This window comes from Heptranchias perlo, chromosome 3 (assembly GCF_035084215.1).
Source record: "Heptranchias perlo isolate sHepPer1 chromosome 3, sHepPer1.hap1, whole genome shotgun sequence".
In the NCBI taxonomy this organism is placed as follows: domain Eukaryota; kingdom Metazoa; phylum Chordata; class Chondrichthyes; order Hexanchiformes; family Hexanchidae; genus Heptranchias; species Heptranchias perlo.
The window spans coordinates 798,438-821,451 of NC_090327.1; the positions used below are offsets into that span (position 1 = coordinate 798,438).

The window sequence follows — 23,014 nt, forward strand, 5'->3', positions numbered from 1 at the left end:
TGATATTGTGCGTGAATACGATGTTTTTTATTTTGCGTCTGTGAAGCACCTCAAGGCGTTTTTTCTGTTGTCATCTCTCCTGATCCTTCCTCACTGCCCTGACATCATTGACCACTCTATCTCTTGCCCTCTCTCCTCTCAGTTCACAGCCCTCCTATCCTCCCTAAACCTCTCCGACCCATATTCATGACCACCCCCTTGTCCTTGGCCATCTCCCATGGCCTCCCAATTCCCATCATCTCATTCAAAGACGAGACCATTTCTGACCACTTCCTCATATCTCTCACTGCCCTTATCCCTCTACCCACTTCCAATCTCACTTCTTTCAGTATCCACCCCTCAAAATACTCCCCCAGGTCACTTACAACTGCACTTTCAAACTCCCGACTGCCTTCCATTCACCAGGATATATCTGCAGCCACCAATCTGTTCAGCCCTCCCTCATCTCCGCCAATGATGTCCTTGTTTCCAATGAATTCGTCACCGTCTCCCATCCTTCCACCTGGTATGGCCCCCATCTTCGCTCCCTCAAATCCATGGGGCGCAGAACATATCGAGCTATCAGGCTTCACAAGTATATAAAAAGGAAGAGGGTAGCTAAAGTAAACATTGGTCCCTTAAGAGGATGAGACTGGGGAAATAATAATGGAAAACAAGGAAATGGCAGAAGAATTGAACAGATATTTTGTATCTGTCTTCACAGTAGAAGATACTAATAACATACCAATAATAGTGGAAAATAAAGGGGCAAAGGGGAGGGAGGAACTGAAAACAATCACTGTCACGAGAGAAAAAGTACTCGGTAAACTAATGGGTCTAAAGGCTGACAAGTCCCCTGGACCTGATGGCTTGCATCCGAGAGTCTTAAAGGAAGTGGCTCAGAGATAGTGGATGCATTGGTTGTAATCTTCCAGAATTCATTAGATTCTGGAAAGGTCCCAGCGGATTGGAAAACCGCAAACGTAACACCCCTATTCAAGAAGGGAGTGAGACAGAAAGCAGGTAACTATAGACCAGTTAGCCTAACATCTGTCATTGGGAAAATGCTAGAATCCGTTATTAAGGAAGTAGTAGCAGGACATTTGGAGACTCATAATACAATCAAGGAGCATCAACATGGTTTTATGAAGGAGAAATCATGTCTGACAAATTTATTAGAGTTCTTTGAGGAAGTAACGGGCAGGGTGGATAAAGGGGAACCAATGAATGGATGCAGTATATTTGGATTTCCAAAAGGCATTTGATAAGGTACCACATAAAAGATTACTGCACAAGATAAGAGCTCATGGTGTTGGGGGTAATATACTTTTTTTTTATTCGTTCACGGGATGTGGGCGTCGCTGGCGAGGCCAGCATTTATTGCCCATCCCTAATTGCCCTCGAGAAGGTGGTGGTGAGCTGCCTTCTTGAACCGCTGCAGTCCGTGTGGTGATGGTTCTCCCACAGTGCTGTTAGGAAGGGAGTTCCAGGATATTGACCCAGCGACAATGAAGGAACGGCGATATATTTCCAAGTCGGGATGGTGTGTGACTTGGAGGGGAACGTGCAGGTGGTGTTGTTCCCATGCGCCTGCTGCTCTTGTCCTTCTAGGTGGTAGAGGTCGCGGGTTTGGGAGGTGCTGTCGAAGAAGCCTTGGCGAGTTGCTGCAGTGCATCCTGTGGATGGTGCACACTGCAGCCACAGTGCGCCGGTGGTGAAGGGAGTGAATGTTTAGGGTGGTGGATGGGTGCCAATCAAGCGGGCTGCTTTATCTTGGATGGTGTCGAGCTTCTTGAGTGTGTTGGAGCTGCACTCATCCAGGCAAGTGGAGAGTATTCCATCACACTCCTGACTTGTGCCTTGTAGATGGTGGAAAGGCTTTGGGGAGTCAGGAGGTGAGTCACTCGCCGCAGAATACCCAGCCTCTGACCTGCTCTCGTCGCCACAGTATTTATATGGCTGGTCCAGTTCAGTTTCTGGTCAATGGTGACCCCCAGGATGTTGATGGTGGGGGATTCGGCGATGGTAATGCCGTTGAATGTCAAGGGGAGGTGGTTAGACTCTCTCTTGTTGGAGATGGTCATTGCCTGGCACTTATCTGGCGCGAATGTTACTTGCCACTTATAAGCCCAAGCCTGGATGTTGTCCAGGTCTTGCTGCATGCAGGCTCGGACTGCTTCATTATCTGAGGGGTTGCGAATGGAACTGAACACTGTGCAGTCATCAGCGAACATCCCCATTTCTGACCTTATGATGGAGGGAAGGTCATTGATGAAGCAGCTGAAGATGGTTGGGCCTAGGACACTGCCCTGAGGAACTCCTGCAGCAATGCCCTGGGGCTGAGATGATTGGCCTCCAACAACCACTACCATCTTCCTTTGTGCTAGGTATGACTCCAGCCACTGGTGAGCTTTCCCCCTGATTCCCATGGACTTCAATTTTACTAGGGCTCCTTGGTGCCACACTCGGTCAAATGCTGCCTTGGATGAAGGAACAGAGTGTCTTGTGGCCACTGGCATGGCCAGAGGATTAGCTAACTAACAGAAAACAAAGAGTCGGGATAAAAGGGTAATTTTCAAAATGGCAATCTGTAACTAGTGGGGTGCCGCAGGGATCAGTGCTGGGGCCTCAACTATTTACAATATATATCAATGACTTGGATGAAGGAACAGAGTGTCTTGTGGCCAAATTTGCTGATGATACAAAGATAGGTGGAAAAGCAAGTTGCCATGAGGACACAAAGTGTCTGCAAAGGGATATTGACAGGTTAAGCGAATGGGCAAAAATTTGGGAGATGGAATATAATGTGGGAAAATGTGAAGTCATCCACTTTGGGAGGAAAAATAAAAAAGCAAAATATTATTTGAATGGAGAAATACTACAAAATGCTGCGGTACAGAGGGATCTGGGTGTCCTCGTACATGAAACACAAAAAGTCAACATACAGGTGCAGCAGGTAATCCGGAAGGCAAACGGAATATTGGCCTTTATTTCTCGGGGGATGGAGTATAAAAGCAGGGAAGTCATACTACAACTGTACAGGGTGCTGGTGAGACCACACCTTGAGTACTGTGTACAGTTCTGGTGCCTTTATTTAAGGAAGGATATACTTGCATTGGAGGCAGTTCAGAGAAGGTTCACTAGGTTGATTCCGGGTATGGAAGGGTTGTCTTATGAGGAGAGATTGAACAGGTTGGGTCCATACTCATTGGAGTTCAGAAGAATGAGAAGAGATCTTATTGAAACATACAAGATTCTGAGGGGACTCAATAGGGTAGATGTTGAGAGGATGTTACCCCTCATGGGGGAATCTAAAACTAGGGGGCATCGTCTCAGAATAAGGGGTCGCCCGTTTAAGACGGAAATGAGTAGGAATTTCTTCTCCCAGAGGGTCATGAATCTTTGGAACTCTTTACCCCAGAAAGCTGTGGAGGCTGAGTCATTGAACACATTCAAGGCTGAGTTAGACAAATTTTTGATCAGCAAGGGCGTCAAAGGATATGGAGCAAGGGTGGGAAAGTGGAGTCGAGGTAAAAATCAGATCAGCCATGATCTCATTAAATGATGGAGCAGGCTCGAGGGGCCAAATGGCCTACTCCTGCTCCTATCTCTTATGGTCTTATGGTCACTCTCCTCTGTCAAAACCACCCACTACTCCAGGATTATCCTGGAATGCAAAGACAACCCTGACTTCTTTTCTCCACTACCAACCGTCTCCGTAAACCCCTTTCCTCAAACCCTCTTTCTCTGCCCCCTCCACACTCAGCAACAACAAGTGTGAGGAGCTCCTTTGCAGCTTGGAACATTTTTCTACGTTAAAGGTGTTATATAAAAGCACAGCATCTATTGACACCACTATGTCAGCCAATGAGTTGGAGGTGGGGCGGGACTTATGGCAAGACTCACAGCAAACAATCTATTTTACAGCAAACAAAGCCTATTCACTCAGCAAACGGAGTCTGTTTAAACAGCGCACTACAGCAAACAATCTACAGAGTCTATCTAAAAAGAGTGCCTGTGAACTACAGCAAACAGAACTCATGACTGAAATTCAACAAAGTCTCCCGATAAAAGCAGGGTGATTTCTCCAGCAAAATGCAGTGAGTGGAGGATAGTTACATAATACAAATTATGTGCGTAAAATCAATCCCAGTCACTTAAAGTAGTGCAGTCTCCAGGTATGATTGACAGGGAATTATCCAATCATCTCCATTCTGGCCGGAAATAGTGGTGTCACTGTATGCAGCCGTTATATAAATGCAAATTGTTGCCTCTCTTTATCCATCTTCACTGCCTTTTGACACCACTGACCAATCTCTCCTTCTCCAGTGTCTCTCCTCTACAACCCAGTTCCAAGGTACTGCTCCCTGCAACATCTCCTCTAACTCTCTCCTCATCACCTGGTGTCTGTTACTGAGATCTAGCATCAAGTACAAATTCTACATGGCGTGTCACAAGACAGAGGGCATCACTTCCAACGTCTTCTCCTCCTCTGCTTCACACCCCATTCTTCACCCCCTTCCATGGTTTAAATACTACCATCCACTGATAAAGGGAAGCATGGGGTCAGCTTCAATTTGTGCGGTGACAATACCCAGCTCTAACTCTCTGCTCCCACCGCTGGATCGAAGGCCATAGCCACAATATCCAGCTGCCTGTCTGACATTACAGCCTGGACATTCCCTCTGAGTTAATAATGGAAAAGCTACTTCGGCTCCCACTAGCAGAGAGATCCCCGGGTCAGGAGATACGGAACCTTGGGGCCCTGCACCACCGTGAGCTGCACTTCCTCCTGCACATCCACTACAGAAATATACGCATTGGCAATGAATGAATAAGGTGTGTTGAAGCAGCTTTGCTCACTGTCTAATTTTTAGACACTACTGACTGGAATCACAGGCACTGGCCGAACAGACACGTCTGTACCGAGTGTCAGTGTTTCTGCCACTGAAATTTAACACTCAGTACGAGATCGGTGGAAATTCCAGATTACTTGAGCACACAGTGAACACAGCTGCACCTCTCCAAGGGCACCAACATCTTGCTGTACCTGTCTCCAAACAGTATGGATTAGCGATCACCAACATCGCTCCCTCTTCCTCCTCCTGTCTCAGCAGTTTCTGCAGCCGGCTGGCTCCCAAGCACATCATTGTGTCTCTGTCCGACTCTTCTCCTCACATAGCTGCCTGTGTCAGTGATACTTTACACTGAAATTGTTAAACCTGATAATCCAGCGTTCACCTGCTACGTTCCTGCTGCACACTAACAGGGTCCCCACATAAACACAGCACACGACAGGCAAACTACGCGACTGCAGGAAACCCGATCGGTTGGGACGGTTGAAGTTTCAAAACTTGAAAATTCCTCAGCCTTTGGCCCAGTTTCAAGATTCAAATAAGAGCCTTCAGTTTCCAGATCATAACGCTGCCAGCAATCTGTAAACACGCTCCCTCTGCTCTAGTCTGACTGCTGATTGAAACTGGACACACAGATGCCAGCCAGGGTTACCAGCCGTGCCCCGACAGCGCCAGCATGATTATGTCAGCCTGAGAATCCACATACATTCCCAATTGCTGATATCGAGGTTCTCTGACTCCAGTTCACTCTCCCAAGACTTCAAAACTGTAAAATTCCTACTCCCCCCCACCCTCCCTCCCTCCTCCTCCTGCCCGTCCTTCCACCTACAACCCTTGGGCTCTTAAAACCCAAGCTTGGTATCACCCAGCCAGTGCTACTTCATATTACAAACTGATCCCTTCAATGAAAGGAGATGTGTCGCAGTGTGAGCTGTAAAGCTGTCAGTGAGGCTGGCCTTTCGTGGAATGATGCAGTCACAGAGGAACATCACATCAGCAGCATCGAGATGCTGTGATCTGTTTTAGTGCTATTTAACCCAGGGATGAGCAGGGAGCCTCCCTAGGTTGTGGGGGCAGGGTCCCGACGACAGGGATCGAGGTAGGGGTGTCCACCTGATTTGTGACTGTAGGACACTGATGGGCAGAGACCGAGCTAATGAACTATGTTCATCTTAATCCAGAGGTGCTGGCTCCTGTAGTGTGGGCATGCTGCAACCAGCAACCACATCAAAAAAATTCCACCAGATTTTTAAACAAGAGACTAGGAAAACAAGCATTTTCCCTTCAGGCAGATTAACTAGTCCTTTCTCTCATTGCTGTTTGTGGGAGCTTGCTCAGCGCAAATTGACTGCTGCATTTCCTACATTACAACAGTGACTACACTTCAAAAATAATTAATTGATTGTGACGTGCTTTGGGACGTCCTGAGAACATGAAAGATATTATATTTACTAGAATGATTCCAGGGATGAGGGACTTTAGTTACGTGGATAGACTGGAGAAGCTGGGGTTGTTCTCCTTGGAACAGAGAAGGTTGTGAGGAGATTTGAGATATTCAAAATCATGAAGGGTCCAGACAGAGCAGATAGAGAGAAACTGATCCCATTGGTGGAAGGGTCAAGAACCAGAGGACATAGATTTAACGTGATTGGCAGAAGAACCAAAAGTGACATGAGGGAAAACTTTTTTTCAACACAGCGAGTGGTTAGGATCTGGAATGCACTGCCCAAGGGGGTGGTGGAGGCAGATTCAATCATGGCCTTCAAAAGGGAACTTTTTTTTTATTCGTTCACGGGATGTGGGCGTCGCTGGCAAGGCGAGCATTTATTACCCATCCCTAACTGCCCTTGAGAAGGTGGTGATGAGCTGCCTTCTTGAACAACTGAATGGCTTGCTAGGCCATTTCAGAGGGTGATTAAGAATCAACCACATTGCTGTGGGTCTGGAGTCACATATAGGCCAGACCGGGTAAGGACGGCAAGTTTCCTTCCCTAAAGGGCATTAGTGAACCAGATGGGTTTTTACGACAATCCGGAAGTTTTATGGCCACCATTACTAATACTAGTTTTTTTTTAATTTTAGATTTTATTTAATTAATTGAATTTAAATTCCCCAGCTACCATGGCGGGATTTGAACTCAGGCCTCTTGATTACTAGTCCAGTAACATAACCACAATGCTACCGTACCCATACCAGATAAGTACTTGAAAGCAAAAAATCTGCAGGGCTACGGGGCTAGAGCAGGAGAGCAGGACCAGCTGGATTGCTCTTGCAAAGAGCTGGCACGGACTCGATGGGCCGTGTCCTTCTGTGCTGTAACCTTTCTATGATTCTATGAAGTGCTGACCTGCACTCTGAGCCTCTGCCCTTCATCCAATTTCCCAATTATAAAAATAAATCAAACTTAAAAAATTAGTTCTTTGTCAGTCCTTTATTTAGAAACTCCTCGAAAGTGCTCCCTCAGTGTGAGGAGTCATGGAGCTCACGCAAACCAATCATCTTCCTTCGGGATATATTCTACTCGACTGCCACATCATAAACATTGGTACCAGCTGCTCTGACAAAGGGTATAACCCGAAACATGCACCTGTCTTTTCTCTTTGCAGACACTGACCAACCTGCTATTTATTTTCAGCTGATTCCACCAATGAGGGTTACGTAACTCACAAGTGACAAAGTCTTGAATGAGTCAGGTGATCTTCTTCATGAATGAAATACACCTCATATTCGAGCTTCCTTTCTAGTGTCAACGTAACTCAGTGGGTATCACTCTCCTCTCCAAGTCAGAAGATGGCAGGTTTGAGCACCCCTCCACAAACTTGAGCACATAATCTAATCTGACATTTCAGTGCAGTACTGAGGGAGTGCTGCACTGTGGGAGGTGCCGTCTTTCAGATGAGAGGTTAAACCGAGGCCTCATCTGTCATAGTCATAGAGTCATAGAGTTATACAGCACGGATAGAGGCCCTTCGGCCCATCGTGTCCGCGCCGGCCATCAAGCCCAGTCTAATCTAATCCCATATTCCAGCATTTGGTCCGTAGCCTTGTATGCTATGGCATTTCAAGTGCTCATCCAAATGCTTCTTGAATGTTGTGAGGGTTCCTGCCTCCACAATCCTTTCAGGCAGTGAGTTCCAGACTCCAACCACCCTCTGGGTGAAAAAGTTCTTTCTCAAATCCCCTCTAAACCTCCCGCCTTTTACCTTGAATCTATGCCCCCTTGTTATAGAACCCTCAACGAAGGGAAAAAGCTCCTTAGTATCCATCCTATCTATGCCCCTCATAATTTTGTACACCTCAATCATGTCCCCCCTCAGCCTCCTCTGCTCCAAGGAAAACAAACCCAATCTTCCCAGTCTCTCTTCATAGCTGAAGCACTCCAGCCCTGGTAACATCCTGGTGAATCTCCTCTGCACCCTCTCCAAAGCGATCACATCCTTCCTGTAGTGCGGCGACCAGAACTGCACACAGTACTCCAGCTGTGGCCTAACCAGTGTTTTATACAGCTCCATCATAACCTCCTTGCTCTTATATTCTATGCCTCGGCTAATAAAGGCAAGTGTCTCATATGCCTTCTTTACCACCTTATCTACCTGTTCCGCCGCCTTCAGGGATCTGTGAACTTGCACACCAAGATCCCTCTGACCCTCTGTCTTGCCTAGGGTCTTCCCATTCATTGAGTATTCCCTTGCCTTGTTCGTCCCTCCAAAGTGCATCACCTCGCACTTTTCCGGGTTAAATTCCATTTGCCACTGTTCCGCCCATCTGACCAACCCATCTATATCGTCCTGCAGACTGAGGCTATCCTCCTCGCTATTTACCACCCTACCAATTTTTGTATCATCAGCGAACTTACTGATCATACCTTTTACATTCATATCCAAGTCGTTAATGTAGATCACAAACAGCAAGGGCCCCAGCACAGATCCCTGTGGTACCCCACTGGCCACAGGCTTCCAGTCACAAAAACAACCTTCGACCATCACCCTCTGCCTTCTGCCACTAAGCCAGTTTTGTATCCAAAGTGCCAAGGCACCCTGGATTCCATGGGCTCGTACCTTCTTGACCAGTCTCCTGTGGGGGACTTTATCGAAGGCCTTACTGAAATCCATGTATACCACATCCACTGCGTTACCCTCATCCACACGCCTAGTCACCCCCTCAAAAAATTCAATCAAATTAGTCAGACATGATCTTCCCTTGACAAAGCCATGTTGACTATCCCTGATTAATCCTTGCTTCTCCAAGTGGAGACTAATTTTGTCCTTCAGAATTTTTTCCAATAATTTTCCTACCACTGATGTTAGGCTCACTGGCCTGTAGTTCCCCGGTTTTTCCCTACTCCCCTTCTTGAATAATGGTCCTCATAAAAGATTCGACGGCACTATTCCAACAGCAGCAAAGCAGTTCTCCCTGTGTCCTGGCCAATATTTATTCGTCAAGCAACATCAATAAGAAAAACTTAACTGATTATTTATCTCATTGCCATTTGTGGGATCTTGCTGTGCACAATTGCCTACTGCACTTCAAAAGTAATTAAATTGCTGTGAAGCGCTTTGGGATGTCCTGAGGTTGTGAAAGGCGCTACATAAATACAAGTTCTTTCTCGTCTTCCATTTATATGAGGTAAAAGTTGCAGTTCTGTGTTTTTTATTTTAAAATTTGAAACACCATGGGGTTAAAGGGGCAGTGGCAGCGTGGATATAAAATTGGCTAGGGGGCAGAAAGCAGAGAGTAGTGTTGAAGAGTTGTTTTTCAAACTGGAGGGAAGTATACAATGGTGTTCCCCAGGGGGTCAGTATTAGGGCCGCTGCTCTTTTTGATATATATTAATGACCTGTACTTGGGTATAGAGGGTATAATTTCAAAGTTTGTAGATGACACAAAACTTGGAAATGAAGTAAATAATGTGGAGGATAGTAACAGACTTCAGGAGGACAGTGTCAGACTGGTTAAATGGGCAGATACATAGCAGATGAAATTTAATGCAGAGAGGTGTGAAGTGATACATTTTGGTAAGAAGAATGAGGAGAGGCAATATAAACTAAATGCTACAATTTTAAAGGGGGTGCAGATACGCAAATCATTGAAGGTGTTAAAAAAGCATTATCGGATCCTGGGCTTTATTAATAGAGGCATAGAATACAAAAACGAGGCAGTTATGCTAAACCTTTATAAAACACTGGTTGGGTTCAACTCTAGGCACCACACTTTAGGAAGGATGTCAAAGCCTTATAGAGGATGCAGAAGAGATTTACTAGAATTGTGTCAGGGATGAGGGACTTCAGTTATGTGGAGAGACTGGAGAAGCTGGGATTGTTCTCCTTAGAACAGAGAAGGTTATGGGGAGATTTAATCGAGGTGTTCAAAATCATGAACTGTTTTAATAGAGTAAATAAGGAGAAACTGTTTGTAGTGGCAGAAAGGTCGGTAACCGAGGACACAGATTTAAGGTGATCGGCAAAAGAGGTGACGTGAGGAAACATTTTTTAAGCAGTGAGTTGTTATGATCTGGAATGCACTGCCTGAAAGGGCGGTGGAAGCAGATTCAATACTAACTTTCAAAAGGGAATTAGATAAATACTTGAAGGGGAAACATTTACAGAGTTATGGGGAAAGAGCAGGGGAATGGGGCTATCTTGATAGCTCTTTCACAGGCAACATGGGCTGAATGGCCTCCTCCTATGCTGTATCTACTGTATGATATGATACCAGGTATTATGATTGTAAACAATTTTACAACACCAAGTTATAGTCCAACAAATTTATTTTAAATTCCACAAGCTTTCAGGGGGCTTCCTCCTTCGTCAGGTGAACGGTGTGGAACGGTTTCCACACCGTTCACCTGACGAAGGAGGAAGCCTCCGAAAGCTTGTGGAATTTAAAATAAATTTGTTGGACTATAACTTGGTGTTGTAAAATTGTCAACCTCAGTCCATCACCGGCATCTCCACATCACAGGTATTATGATGGCAGAGATGAACCATGGAGGGAGGACTGAGACAGAGAGTAACGCCCCCACCGAGCTGATGTACTCCCAATCTTAACAGGACAAGTGTGTGCAAGTGAGTAGAAAGACTTGGGGGCGGGGTGAGGAAATCATTGACAGGCCAACCTACTACCACTCCAAGAGACCAGTTCAAGGCAACACTGCTAGACATCTGCGAGGAGTATTTTTTCTTTCGTTCATGGGATGTGGCAAGGCCGGTATTTATTGCCCATCCCTAATTGCCCTCTTGAACCACTGCAGTCCGTGTGGTGAAGGTTCTCCCACAGTGCTGTTAGGAAGGGAGTTCCAGGATTTTGACCCAGCGACGATGAAGGAACTGCGATATATTTCCAAGTCGGGATGGTGTGTGACTTGGAGGGGAACGTGCAGGTGGTGATGTTCCAAAGCGCCTGCTGCTCTTGTCCTTCGAGGTGGTAGAGGTCGCGGGTTTCGGAGGTGCTGTCGAAGAAGCCTTGGCGAGTTGCTGCAGTGCATCCTGTGGATGGTACACACTGCAGCCACTGTGCGCCGGTGGTGAAGGGAGTGAATGTTTAGGGTGGTGGATGGGGTGCCAATCAAGCGGGCTGCTTTGTCCTGGATGGTGTCAAGCTTCTTGAGTGTTGCTGGAGCTGCACTCATCCAGGCAAGTGGAGAGTATTTCAACACACTCCTGACTTGTGCCTTGTAGATGGTGGAAAGGGATTTGGGGAGTCAGGAGGTGAGTCACTCGCCGCAGAATACCCAGCCTCTGACCTGCTCTTGTAGCCACAGTAATTATATGGCTGGTCCAGTTAAGTTTCTGGTCAATGATGACCCCCAGGATGTTGATGGTGGGGGATTCGGCGATGGTAATGCCGTTGAATGTCAAGGGGAGGTGGTTAGACTCTCTCTTGTTGGAGATGGTCATTGCCTGGCACTTGTCTGGCACGAATGTTACTTGTTACTTATCAGCCCAAGCCTGGATGATGTCCAGGTCTTGCTGCATGCAGGCTAAGACTGCTTCATTCTCTGAGGGGTTGCGAATGGAACTGAACACTGTGCAATCATCAGCGAACATCCCCATTTCTGACCTTATGATGGAGGGAAGGTCATTGATGAAGGAACTGAAGATGGTTCAGCCTAGGACACTGCCCTGAGGAACTCTTGCAGCAATGTCCTGGGGCTGAGATGATTGGCCTCCAACAACCACTACCATCTTCCTTTGTGCTCGGTATGACTCTAGCCACTGAAGAGTTTTCCCCCTGATTCCCATTGACTTCAATTTTACTAGGGCTCCTTGGTGCCACACTAGGTCAAATGCTGCCTTGATGTCAAGGGCAGTCACTCTCACCTCACCTCTGGAATTCAGTTTTTTGTCTATGTTTGGACCAAGGTTGTAATGAGGTCTGGAGCCCAGTGGTCCTGGTGGAACCCAAACTGAGCATCGGTGAGCAGGTTATTGGTGAGTAAGTGCCGCTTGATAGCACTGTCAATGACACCTTCCATCACTTTGCTGATGATTGAGAGTAGACTGATGGGGCGGTAATTGGCCAGATTGGATTGGTCCTGCTATTTTTTGTGGGCAGGACATACCTGGGCAATTTTCCACATTGTCGGGTAGATGCCAGTGTTGTAGCTGTACTGGAACAGCTTGGCTCGAGGCGCAGCTAGTTCTGGAGCACAAGACTTCAGCACTACAGCTGGGATGTTGTTGGGGCCCATAGCCTTTGCTGTATCCAGTGCACTCAGCCGTTTCTTGATATCACGTGGAGTGAATCGAATTGGCTGAAGACTGGCTTCTGTGATGGTGGGGATATCGGGAGGAGGCCGAGATGGATCATCCACTCGGCACTTCTGGCTGAAGATGGTTGCAAACGCTTCAGCCTTGTCTTTTGCACTCACGTGCTGGACTCCGCCATCATTGAGGATGGGGATGTTTGCAGAGCCTCCTCCGCCCATTAGTTGTTTAATTGTCCACCACCATTCACGACTGGATGTGGCAGGACTGCAGAGCTTTGATCTGATCCGTTGGTTGTGGAATTGCTTAGCTCTGTCTATAGCATGTTGCTTCCACTGTTTAGCATGCATGTAGTCCTGAGTTGTAGCTTCACCAGGTTGGCACCTCGTTTTTAGGTACGCCTGGTGCTGCTCCTGGCATGCTCTTCTACACTCCTCATTGAACCAGGGTTGATCCCCTGGCGTGTTGGTAATAGAGTCATAGAGTTATACAGCACGGATAGAGGCCCTTCGGCCCATCGTGTCTGCGCCGGCCATCAAGCCCTGTCCACTCTAATCCCATATTCCAGCATTTGGTCCGTAGCCTTGTATGCTATGGCATTTCAAGTGCTCATCCAAATGCTTCTTGAATGTTCTGATGTGGAGATGCCGGTGATGGACTGGGGTTGACAATTGTAAACAATTTTACAACACCAAGTTATAGTCCAGCAATTTTATTTTAAATTCACAAGCTTTCGGAGACTTCCTCCTTACTCAGGTAAATGTTTCAGGAGCTCCTGAAACATTTACCTGAGGAAGGAGGAAGTCTCCGAAAGCTTGTGAATTTAAAATAAAATTGCTGGACTATAACTTGGTGTTGTAAAATTGTTTACAATTCTTGAATGTTGTGAGGGTTCCTGCCTCCACAACCCTTTCAGGCAGTGAGTTCCAGACTCCAACCACCCTCTGGGTGAAAAAGTTCTTTCTCAAATCCCCTCTAAACCTCCCGCCTTTTACCTTGAATCTATGCCCCCTTGTTATAGAACCCTCAACTAAGGGAAAAAGCTCCTTAGTATCCATCCTATCTGTGCCCCTCATAATTTTGTACACCTCAATCATGTCCCCCCTCAGCCTCCTCTGCTCCAAGGAAAACAAACCCAATCTTCCCAGTCTCTCTTCATAGCTGAAGCGCTCCAGCCCTGGATGTGGTCATGATAGAGTGAGGAATATGCCAGGCCATGAGGTTACAAGATTATGCTGGAATACAATTCTGCTGCTGATAGCCCATAGCAGCCCAGTTTTGAGCTGCTAGATCCGTTCTGAATCTATCCCATTTAGCATGGTGATAGTGCCACACAACACGTTGAATGGTATACTCAGTGCGAAGACGGGACTTAGTCTCCACGAGGACTGTGCGGTGGTCACTCCTACCAATACTGTCATGGACAGATGCATTTGCGACAGGTAGATTGGTGAGGACGAGGTCAAGTATGTTTTTTCCCTCATGTTGGTTCGCTCACCACCTGCCACAGTCCCTGTCTGGCAGCTATGTTCTTCAGGACTCGGCCAGCTCGGTCAGTAGTGGTGCTACCGAGCCACTGCTTGGTGATGGACATTGAGGTCCTCCACCCAGAGTACATTCTGTGCCCTTGCTACCCTCAGTGCTTCCTCCAAGTGGTGTTCAACATGGAGGAGAACTGATTCATCAGCTGATGGAGGACGGTAGGTGGTAATCAGCAGGAGGTTTCCTTGCCCATGTTTGACCTGATGCCATGAGATTTCATGGGGTCCAGAGTCAATTTTGAGGACTCCCAGGGCCACTCCCTCCTGACTGTGTATCACTGTGCCACCACCTCTGGTGGGTCTGTCCTGCCGGTGGGACAGGACATACCCAGGGATGGTGATGGAAGAGTCTGGGACGTTGGCTGAAAGGTATGATTTTGTGAGTATGGCTATGTCGGGCTGATGCTTGACTAGTGTGTGAGACAGCTCTCCCAATTTTGGCACAAGTCCCCAGATGTTTGTGAGGAAGACTTTGCGGGGACGACTGGGCTTGGTTTGTCGTATCCGGTGCCTCGTGGTCCGTCCGGTTTTATTCTTATTATGACTTTTTTGCGTGAGATTTTACAACTGAGTGGCTTGCTAGGCCATTTCAGAGGGCAATTAAGAATCAACCACATTGCTGTGGGTCTGGAGTCACATATAGGCCAGACCAGGTAAGGACAGCAGGTTTCCTTCCCTAAAGGACATTAGTGAATCAAATGGGTTTTTACGACAATCCGGCTACCATTACTGATACTAGTATTTTCATTCCAGATTTTATTTAATTAATTTTAAATTCCCCAGCTACCGTGGCAGGATTTGAACTCATGACTCCGGATTATTAGTCCAGGCCTCTGGGTTACTAGTCCAGTAACATAACCACTATGCTACCATGCCCGTTTACTAACACAAGAGGTCAGTCCATCTCTCTCGTACCCTCAATGCAATTACAGCATCCAGGAAGCAATGAGTAAGAGAGTGGGATAGATTTTTGTCTTCACTGCCTGGGTGGCAATCTGGCAGAGCGGATCACAGGCACTTTATGGAACCTGCCTGATTTTCATTCTAATCCGTTGATTTTAATGGAGCGAGTGAGTGTGAGTGTGAGTGAGTCAATTTATTCCCAGGAAGCTGCTGCACACCGTGGGAACAATCCCAGGATTGGTCCACCCTGCACTGAAAGGCACATTGTTTCCACAGATCTAAAGCTGGCGAGTAGGAGTTCCCGCCCAACCTCTATAGAAATCAGCTCCAGTTCCCATCTGATGGAGCTATACAGAGGCTCTATTGTTAAATGCTGACAAACCAGTCTCTCCACCTCACCCAATCTGTGCATCTCCCAAACTATCCTGTGCACAGAGATTTACTGCACAATAAGTGAGGCCAGTCTCGTTACACATGCCCAAGCAATAGGGTCAAAGATTATCTTTTGGAACTAACACAGAAAGAGACAGTCTAATCCAGTCACTACCTTTCAGGCTGCTCCATACTGAGCTGCCACAGGGCTCTGTGAGTAAATGCCTCAATCGGTGTAGCTCTGACTGAGCTCAACAGACCTGGAAAGGCTGGACATCTTCAATGAAAACAGGCAGCAGTTTGATCACTGGCAGGGTTGGGGGAGGAACAAAGAAAGCAGGGAGAGGTGTGAGGTGTGGCGTATTTTTAATTTATTCTTGGATATGGGCAGCGCGGGCAAGTCCGGCATTTACTGCCCATCACCAGTTGCATTTGAGAAGGTGGTGGTGAGCAGCCTTCTCGAACCGCTGCAGTCCATGTAGTGAAGGCTCTCCCACAGAGCTGTGAGGTAGGGAGTTCCAGGATTTTGACTCAGCGATGATGAAGGAACGTGCAGGTGGTGGTGTTCCCATGCACCTGCTGCCCTTGTCCTTCTAGGTGGTGGAGGTCGAAGAAGCCTTAGTGAGTTGCTGCAGTGCATCCTGTAGATAGAACACACTGCAGTCACACTGCACTGGTGGTTGAGGGAGTGGGTGTTTAAGGTGATGGATGGGCTGCCAAACAAGCAAACTGCTTTGTCCCGGATGGTGATGATACAGCTGCCCCATTCCAGGCAAGTGGAGAGAATTCCATCACACTCCTGACTAGTGCCTTGTAGGTTGTGGAGAAGCATTGGGAGTCAGGAGGTGAGTCAATTGCCACCGAATACCCAGCCTCTGACCTGCTCTTATAGCCACAGTATTTATGTGGCTGGTCCAGTTGAGTTTCTGGTAAATGGCAACCCCCAGGATGTTGTTGGTGGGGGATTCGGCGATGGTAATGCCGTTGAATGTCAAGGGGAGGTGGTTAGACTCTCTCTTGTTGGAGATGGTCATTGCCTGGCACTTGTGTGGCGCGAATGTTACTTGCCACTTATCAGTCCAAGCCTGGATGTTGTCCAGATCTTGCTGCATGCGGGCTCGGACTGCTTCATTATCTGAGGAATTGCGAATGGAGCTGAACACTGTGCAATCATCAGCGAACAGGCCCACTTCTGACCTTATGACAGAGGGAAGGTCATTGATGAAGCACTGAAGATGGTTGGGCCGAGGACACTGCCCTGAGGAACTCCTGCAGCAACGTCCTAGGGCTGAAATGATTGGCCTCCAACAACCACTGCCATTTTCCTTTGTAACAGGTAAGTGTCGGACACTGGAGAGGTTGCCCCCACTCCTCATTTGGTTTTCTAAGGCTCCTTGGTCCCACAATCAGTCAAATGCTACCTTGATATCAAAGACAGTCACACTCACCTCACCTCAGGAATTCAACTTGTGTCCACATTTGGACCAAGGCTGTAATGAGTACTGGAACCGAGTGGTCCTGGCGGAACCCACAGTGTCCCATCCCCCAGCCCAGGAAGAGATGTGAGTGCAGTGTGTCCCATTCCAGCCCAGCTGCCCAGGGCAGGGTGTGTGCATGCATGTGCACACGTACGTGTTGTGGGCTGGGGGGTGCAGTATGCTCTGGACAATCCCACCATCCCATCTGTAAGTTAGTCAGTGAGGAAGATGGAAAGTGATTTGAAACACCCCAGCGTGGCCAGATCTGCCAGGTGTGGAACGAGCTGTACTGGGTAGCAATCGGGGGCTGTATCCTCCCCAGCCAAGGGGCACAAAAGCATCTGTAGTCTGCCTGAGATCATCCAAGACAGGAGGACTGAAGTTGGGAGCTTGCTGCTCTAAGTTCCTGTGGAACTTTCACTTAAAAAATAATAAAAACCAGGTGAAGATGGAGAGGAGGGAGCGAATGTTCCAACTTTCACTCAGAAAATATAGATATAGATGGGTTGGTCAGATGGGCGGAACAGTGGCAAATGGAATTTAACCCGGAAAAGTGCGAGGTGATGCACTTTGGAGGGACTAACAAGGCAAGGGAATACACAATGAATGGGAGGACCCTAGGCAAGACAGAGGGTCAGAGGGATCTTGGTGTGCAAGTTCACAGATCCCTGAAGGCGGCGGAACAGGTAGATAAGGTGGTAAAGAAGGCATACTTGCCTTTACTAGCCGAGGCATAGAATATAAGAGCAAGGAGGTTATGATGGAGCTGTATAAAACACTGGTTAGGCCACAGCTGGAGTACTGTGTGCAGTTCTGGTCGCCACACTACAGGAAGGATGTGATCGCTTTGGAGAGGGTGCAGAGGAGATTCACCAGGATGTTACCAGGGCTGGAGCGCTTCAGCTATGAAGAGAGACTGGGAAGATTGGGTTTGTTTTCCTTGGAGCAGAGGAGGCTGAGAGGGGACATGATTGAGGTGTACAAAATTATGAGGGGCATAGATAGGATGGATACTAAGGAGCTTTTTCCCTTCGTTGAGGGTTCTATAACAAGGGGGCATAGATTCAAGGTAAAAGGCGGGAGGTTTAGAGGGGATTTGAGAAAGAACTTTTTCACCCAGAGGGTGGTTGGAGTCTGGAACTCACTGCCTGAGAGGGTTGTGGAGGCAGGAACCCTCACAACATTCAAGAAGCATTTGGATGAGCACTTGAAATGCCATAGCATACAAGGCTACGGACCAAATGCTGGAATATGGGATTAGAGTAGACAGGGCTGATGGCCGGCGCGGACACGATGGGCCGAAGGGCCTCTATCCGTGCTGTATGACTCTATGACTCTAAAAGAGCAACGGCATAAATCACCAGTTTACCTGTTTTGGTGGTATTGTGTGAGGGATAAATCTTGGCCAGGACAGAGGATGAACTGACTCTTCATCCAATCGTGCCATGGGATCTTTTACATCCACCGGAACAAGGAGAGGGGGCCTCAGGTTAACTATATTTAATTTAGATCCTCCCGGTGATCTGTTTGCTGAGATAAAACCAGCCAACTTGAACTTACCAAATGTCGCCCTCAGGCTCCTGAGGTTACAAAAAGCTTCACACCATCAGCAAAGTGTCCGCTCCAGGGAGAAGGGGGCTCAGTGCACACTTGGCGACGGTACAGTGAGATTGAATTTGATGCAGAGACTTTGCAGCAGATTCTCGTCCTTGCTTTCTGTGTGTAGGTGGTGTGATCGTTTTCATTTATTCCTCTTTCTTCTCTTCCTCCGAGCAATCTGCTGACTTATCTTCTTCTCCCTCTGAGTCAAAAACCACGTGACCTCTACCGACGCCTCTGCCTAGTGTGCTTGAACTAATTGTTAACAGGTTGCAGTGGTGTGGGACAATGTGTGGAGAAGGGGGGAATGTAGATGTGTGAGTCTGCGTGCATGTGTTTGGTATTTGCATGGGCATGCACAGGTCGTACTATCAGTAGACAGTGTGTGCACAGACCATACTATCAGTATACAGTGTGTGCAATTACCATACTATCGGTAAACAGTATACGCACAGACCATACTATGTGTACAGTGTGTGCACAGACCATATTATCCATATACAGTGTGTGCAAATACCATTCTAGTATTCAATGTGTGCAAATACCATACTGTCAGTATATAGTGCATGCAAATATTGTACTATCAATATAACGACGTAAGAAATAGGAGCAAGAGGAGGCCATACGGCCCCTCGAGCCTGCGCCGCCATTCAATAAGATCATGGCTGATCTTCCTGCTCAACTCATCTGGCAGGGGGTTTGGGCACCAGGATGTAGCATTGGAAAGGAGAAACAAGGTGAACAAAGGATTGCAAGAGACAGATAGCACTAGAGTAAGAAATAGTACAGTATTAGATGGGATCAAACTAAGAGAGAATACAAGGAGGTCTAAGAAAGGTTGTGTGCATGTGTGTAAATGTACAAAGCGTAGTAAACAAGGTCGGTGAGCTGCAGGTGCAAATAACCACATGGGAATATGATGTCATGGCGATAACGGAGACCTGGCTCAAAAAAGGGCAAGATTGGGTACTAAATATTCCTGGATACAAAACGTTCAGGAAAGATAGGGAAGGAAGAAAGGGGGGTGGGGGATGGCAGTATTGATTAAGGAGAATATTGCAGGGCTGGATAAAGAGGATGTCCTGGAGGGGTCAAAGACAGAATCTATTTGATTAGAGTTAAGAAACAATAGAGGTGTCATTACACGACTGGGGGTATTAAATAGGCCATCAAATAGTGGGAAGGATATAGAGGAGCAAATTTGCAGGGAAATTACAGAGATATGCATAGAGTAGTGATAATGGGGGCCTTCAACTGTCCTAATATAGACTGGGATAGAAAGAGTGTAAGGGGCAAAGAGGGGGAGGAATTTTTGAAGTGTGTTCTTTGGCAGGCAAAACTGTAAGTGAACAACAGGCGGCCTTTAAGGGTACAGTCTAGGTACATTCCCACAAGGGAGAACGGTAGGGCAACTAAAGCCAGAGCTCCCTGGATCACAAAAGAGATAGAGAGTAAGATGAAGCAGATAAAAGGGGCGTATGACAGATGTCAGGTTGATAACACAAGTGAGAATCAGGCTGAATATAGAAAGTTCAGAGGGGAAGTGAAGGAGGAAATAAGAGGGGCAAAGAGAGTATGAGAATAGACTGGCGGCCAATATAAAAGGGAATCCAAAAGTCTTCTATAGGTAGAAAACAGTAAAGCAGAAAGAGACGCTGCTTTGCCTTGCTTTTCCTAACGTTTTCCGCAGAGCTGCGGTGGACCTGAGCAGCAGCAGACCGAGAGCAGGGATAAAAGCAGCAGCAGACTGAGGCCCGAGAGCGGGGATAAAAGCAGCAGCAGACCGAGGCCCGAGAGCGGGGATAAAAGCAGCAGCAGACCGAGGCCCGAGAGCGGGGATAAAAGCAGCAGCAGACCGAGGCCCGAGAGCGGGGATAAAAGCAGCAGCAGACTGAGGCCCGAGAGCGGGGATAAAAGCAGCAGCAGACCGAGGCCCGAGAGCGGGGATAAAAGCAGCAGCAGACCGAGGCCCGAGAGCGGGGATAAAAGCAGCAACAGACTGAGGCCCGAGAGCGGGGATAAAAGCAGCAGCAGACCGAGGCCCGAGAGCGGGGATAAAAGCAGCAGCAGACCGAGGCCCGAGAGCGGGGATAAAAGCAGCAGCAGACCGAGGCCCGAGAGCGGGGATAAAAGCAGCAGACTGAGGCCAGAGAGTGGGGATAAAAGCAGCAGCAGACCGAGGCCCGAGAGCGGGGATAAAAGCAGCAGACTGAGGCCCAAGAGCGGGGATAAAAGCAGCAGACTGAGGCCCAAGAGCGGGGATAAAAGCAGCAGACTGAGGCCCGAGAGCGGGGATAAAAGCAGCAGACTGAGGCCCGAGAGCGGGGATAAAAGCAGCAGCAGACCGAGGCCCGAGAGCGGGGATAAAAGCAGCAGCAGACCGAGGCCCGAGAGCGGGGATAAAAGCAGCAGACTGAGGCCCGAGAGCGGGGATAAAAGCAGCAGCAGACCGAGGCCCGAGAGCGGGGATAAAAGCAGCAGCAGACCGAGGCCCGAGAGCGGGGATAAAAGCAGCAGCAGACCGAGGCCCGAGAGCGGGGATAAAAGCAGCAGCAGACCGAGGCCCGAGAGCGGGGATAAAAGCAGCAGCAGACCGAGGCCCGAGAGCGGGGATAAAAGCAGCAGCAGACCGAGGCCCGAGAGCGGGGAGAAAAGCAGCAGACTGAGGCCCGAGAGCGGGGATAAAAGCAGCAGCAGACTGAGGCCCGAGAGCAGGGATAAAAGCAGCAGCAGACCGAGGCCCGAGAGAGGGGATAAAAGCAGCAGCAGACCGAGGCCCGAGAGAGGGGATAAAAGCAGCAGCAGACCGAGGCCCGAGAGCGGGGATAAAAGCAGCAGCAGACCGAGGCCCGAGAGAGGGGATAAAAGCAGCAGCAGACCGAGGCCCGAGAGAGGGGATAAAAGCAGCAGCAGACCGAGGCCCGAGAGAGGGGATAAAAGCAGCAGCAGACCGAGGCCCGAGAGCGGGGATAAAAGCAGCAACAGACCGAGGCCCGAGAGCGGGGATAAAAGCAGCAGCAGACCGAGGCCCGAGAGCGGGGATAAAAGCAGCAGCAGACCGAGGCCCGAGAGTGGGGATAAAAGCAGCAGCAGACCGAGGCCCGAGAGCGGGGATAAAAGCAGCAGCAGACCGAGGCCCGAGAGCGGGGATAAAAGCAGCAGCAGACCGAGGCCCGAGAGCGGGGATAAAAGCAGCAGCAGACCGAGGCCCGAGAGCGGGGATAAAAGCAGCAGCAGACCGAGGCCCGAGAGTGGGGATAAAAGCAGCAGCAGACCGAGGCCCGAGAGCGGGGATAAAAGCAGCAGCAGACCTGCAACAAGAGAAAACTGCAGAGTGACATCACAGGTGAGGCAGGTAAGTGATTGGTAGTGACTGTGGGCTAAGTTTTTTTTTTATTCGTTCACGGGATGTGGGCGTCGCTGGCGAGGCCGGCATTTATTGCCCATCCCTAATTGCCCTCGAGAAGGTGGTGGTGAGCCGCCTTCTTGAACCGCTGCAGTCCGTGTGGTGACGGTTCTCCCACTGTGCTGTTAGGAAGGGAGTTCCAGGATTTTGACCCAGCGACAATGAAGGAACGGCGATATATTTCCAAGTCGGGATGGTGTGTGACTTGGAGGGGAACGTGCAGGTGGTGTTGTTCCCATGCGCCTGCTGCTCTTGTCCTTCTAGGTGGTAGAGGCAAAAAGGAAAAGGAGGTGGGGTGGCGTAGTTAGTAAAGGATGAAATCAGAGCAATAGTGAGAGGATATTGGCTCAGAAAATAAAGATGTAGAATCAGTCTGCGTGGAGTTAAGGAGCACCAAGGGGCAGAAAACACCGGGAGTTGTCCATAGACCTCCAAACAGTAATGTTATGCAGGGGATGGGATCAAACAGGAAATTAGAGATGCATGGAACAAGGGTACTACAGTAATCGTGGGTGACTTTAATCCACTTATAGACTGGCCAAACCAAATTAGCAATAATACTGTGGAGGATGAATTCCTGGAGTGTGTACGAGATGGTTCGACCAGTACGTTGAGGAGCCAACCAGGGAACAGGCTATCCTAAATTGGGTATTGTGCAATGAGAAGGGGTTAATCCAGAGGTGAGGTGAAAGTAACTGCCCTTGATATCAAGGCAGCATTTGACCGAGTGTGGCACCGAGGAGCCCGAGTAAAATTGAAGTCAATGGGAATCAGGGGGAAAACTCTCCAGTGGCTGGAGTCATACCGAGCACAAAGGAAGATGGTAGAGGTTGTTGCAGGCCAATCATTTCAGCCCCAGGACATTGCTGCAGGAATTCCTCAGGGCAGTGTCCTAGGCCCAACTATCTTCAGCTGCTTCATCAATGACCTTCCCTCCATCATAAGGTCAGAAATGGGGATGTTCGCTGATGATTGCACTGTGTTCAGTTCCAATCGCAACCCGTCAGATAATGAAGCAATCCATGCCCGCATGCAGGAAGACCTGGACAACATCCAGGCTTGGGCTGATAAGTGGCAAGTTACATTCGTGCCAGACAAGTGACAGGAAATGACCATCTCCAACAGGAGAGAGTCTAACCATCTTCCCTTGACCACCATCAGCATCTTGGGGGTC

At 48.4% G+C, this 23,014-nt stretch overlaps 1 protein-coding gene across 2 annotated transcripts in view; it reads right to left on the reverse strand.

The window, feature by feature from the left end:
• LOC137309207 (arf-GAP with GTPase, ANK repeat and PH domain-containing protein 3-like) overlaps positions 1-23,014 on the reverse strand; it is an 862,346-nt gene that overhangs the window by 544,206 nt on the left and 295,126 nt on the right. Inside the window, exon 1 of one of the 2 annotated variants that reach the window (XM_067977484.1) lies at positions 5,030-5,120. The exons of the other annotated variant lie outside the window; for it this stretch is intronic. Within the exon in view, the coding sequence (XP_067833585.1) occupies positions 5,030-5,066 (37 nt within the window). The 5' untranslated portion in view covers positions 5,067-5,120. Of the gene's footprint in view, positions 1-5,029; positions 5,121-23,014 lie in introns of those variants that run through there. 2 annotated transcript variants of the gene reach the window in all.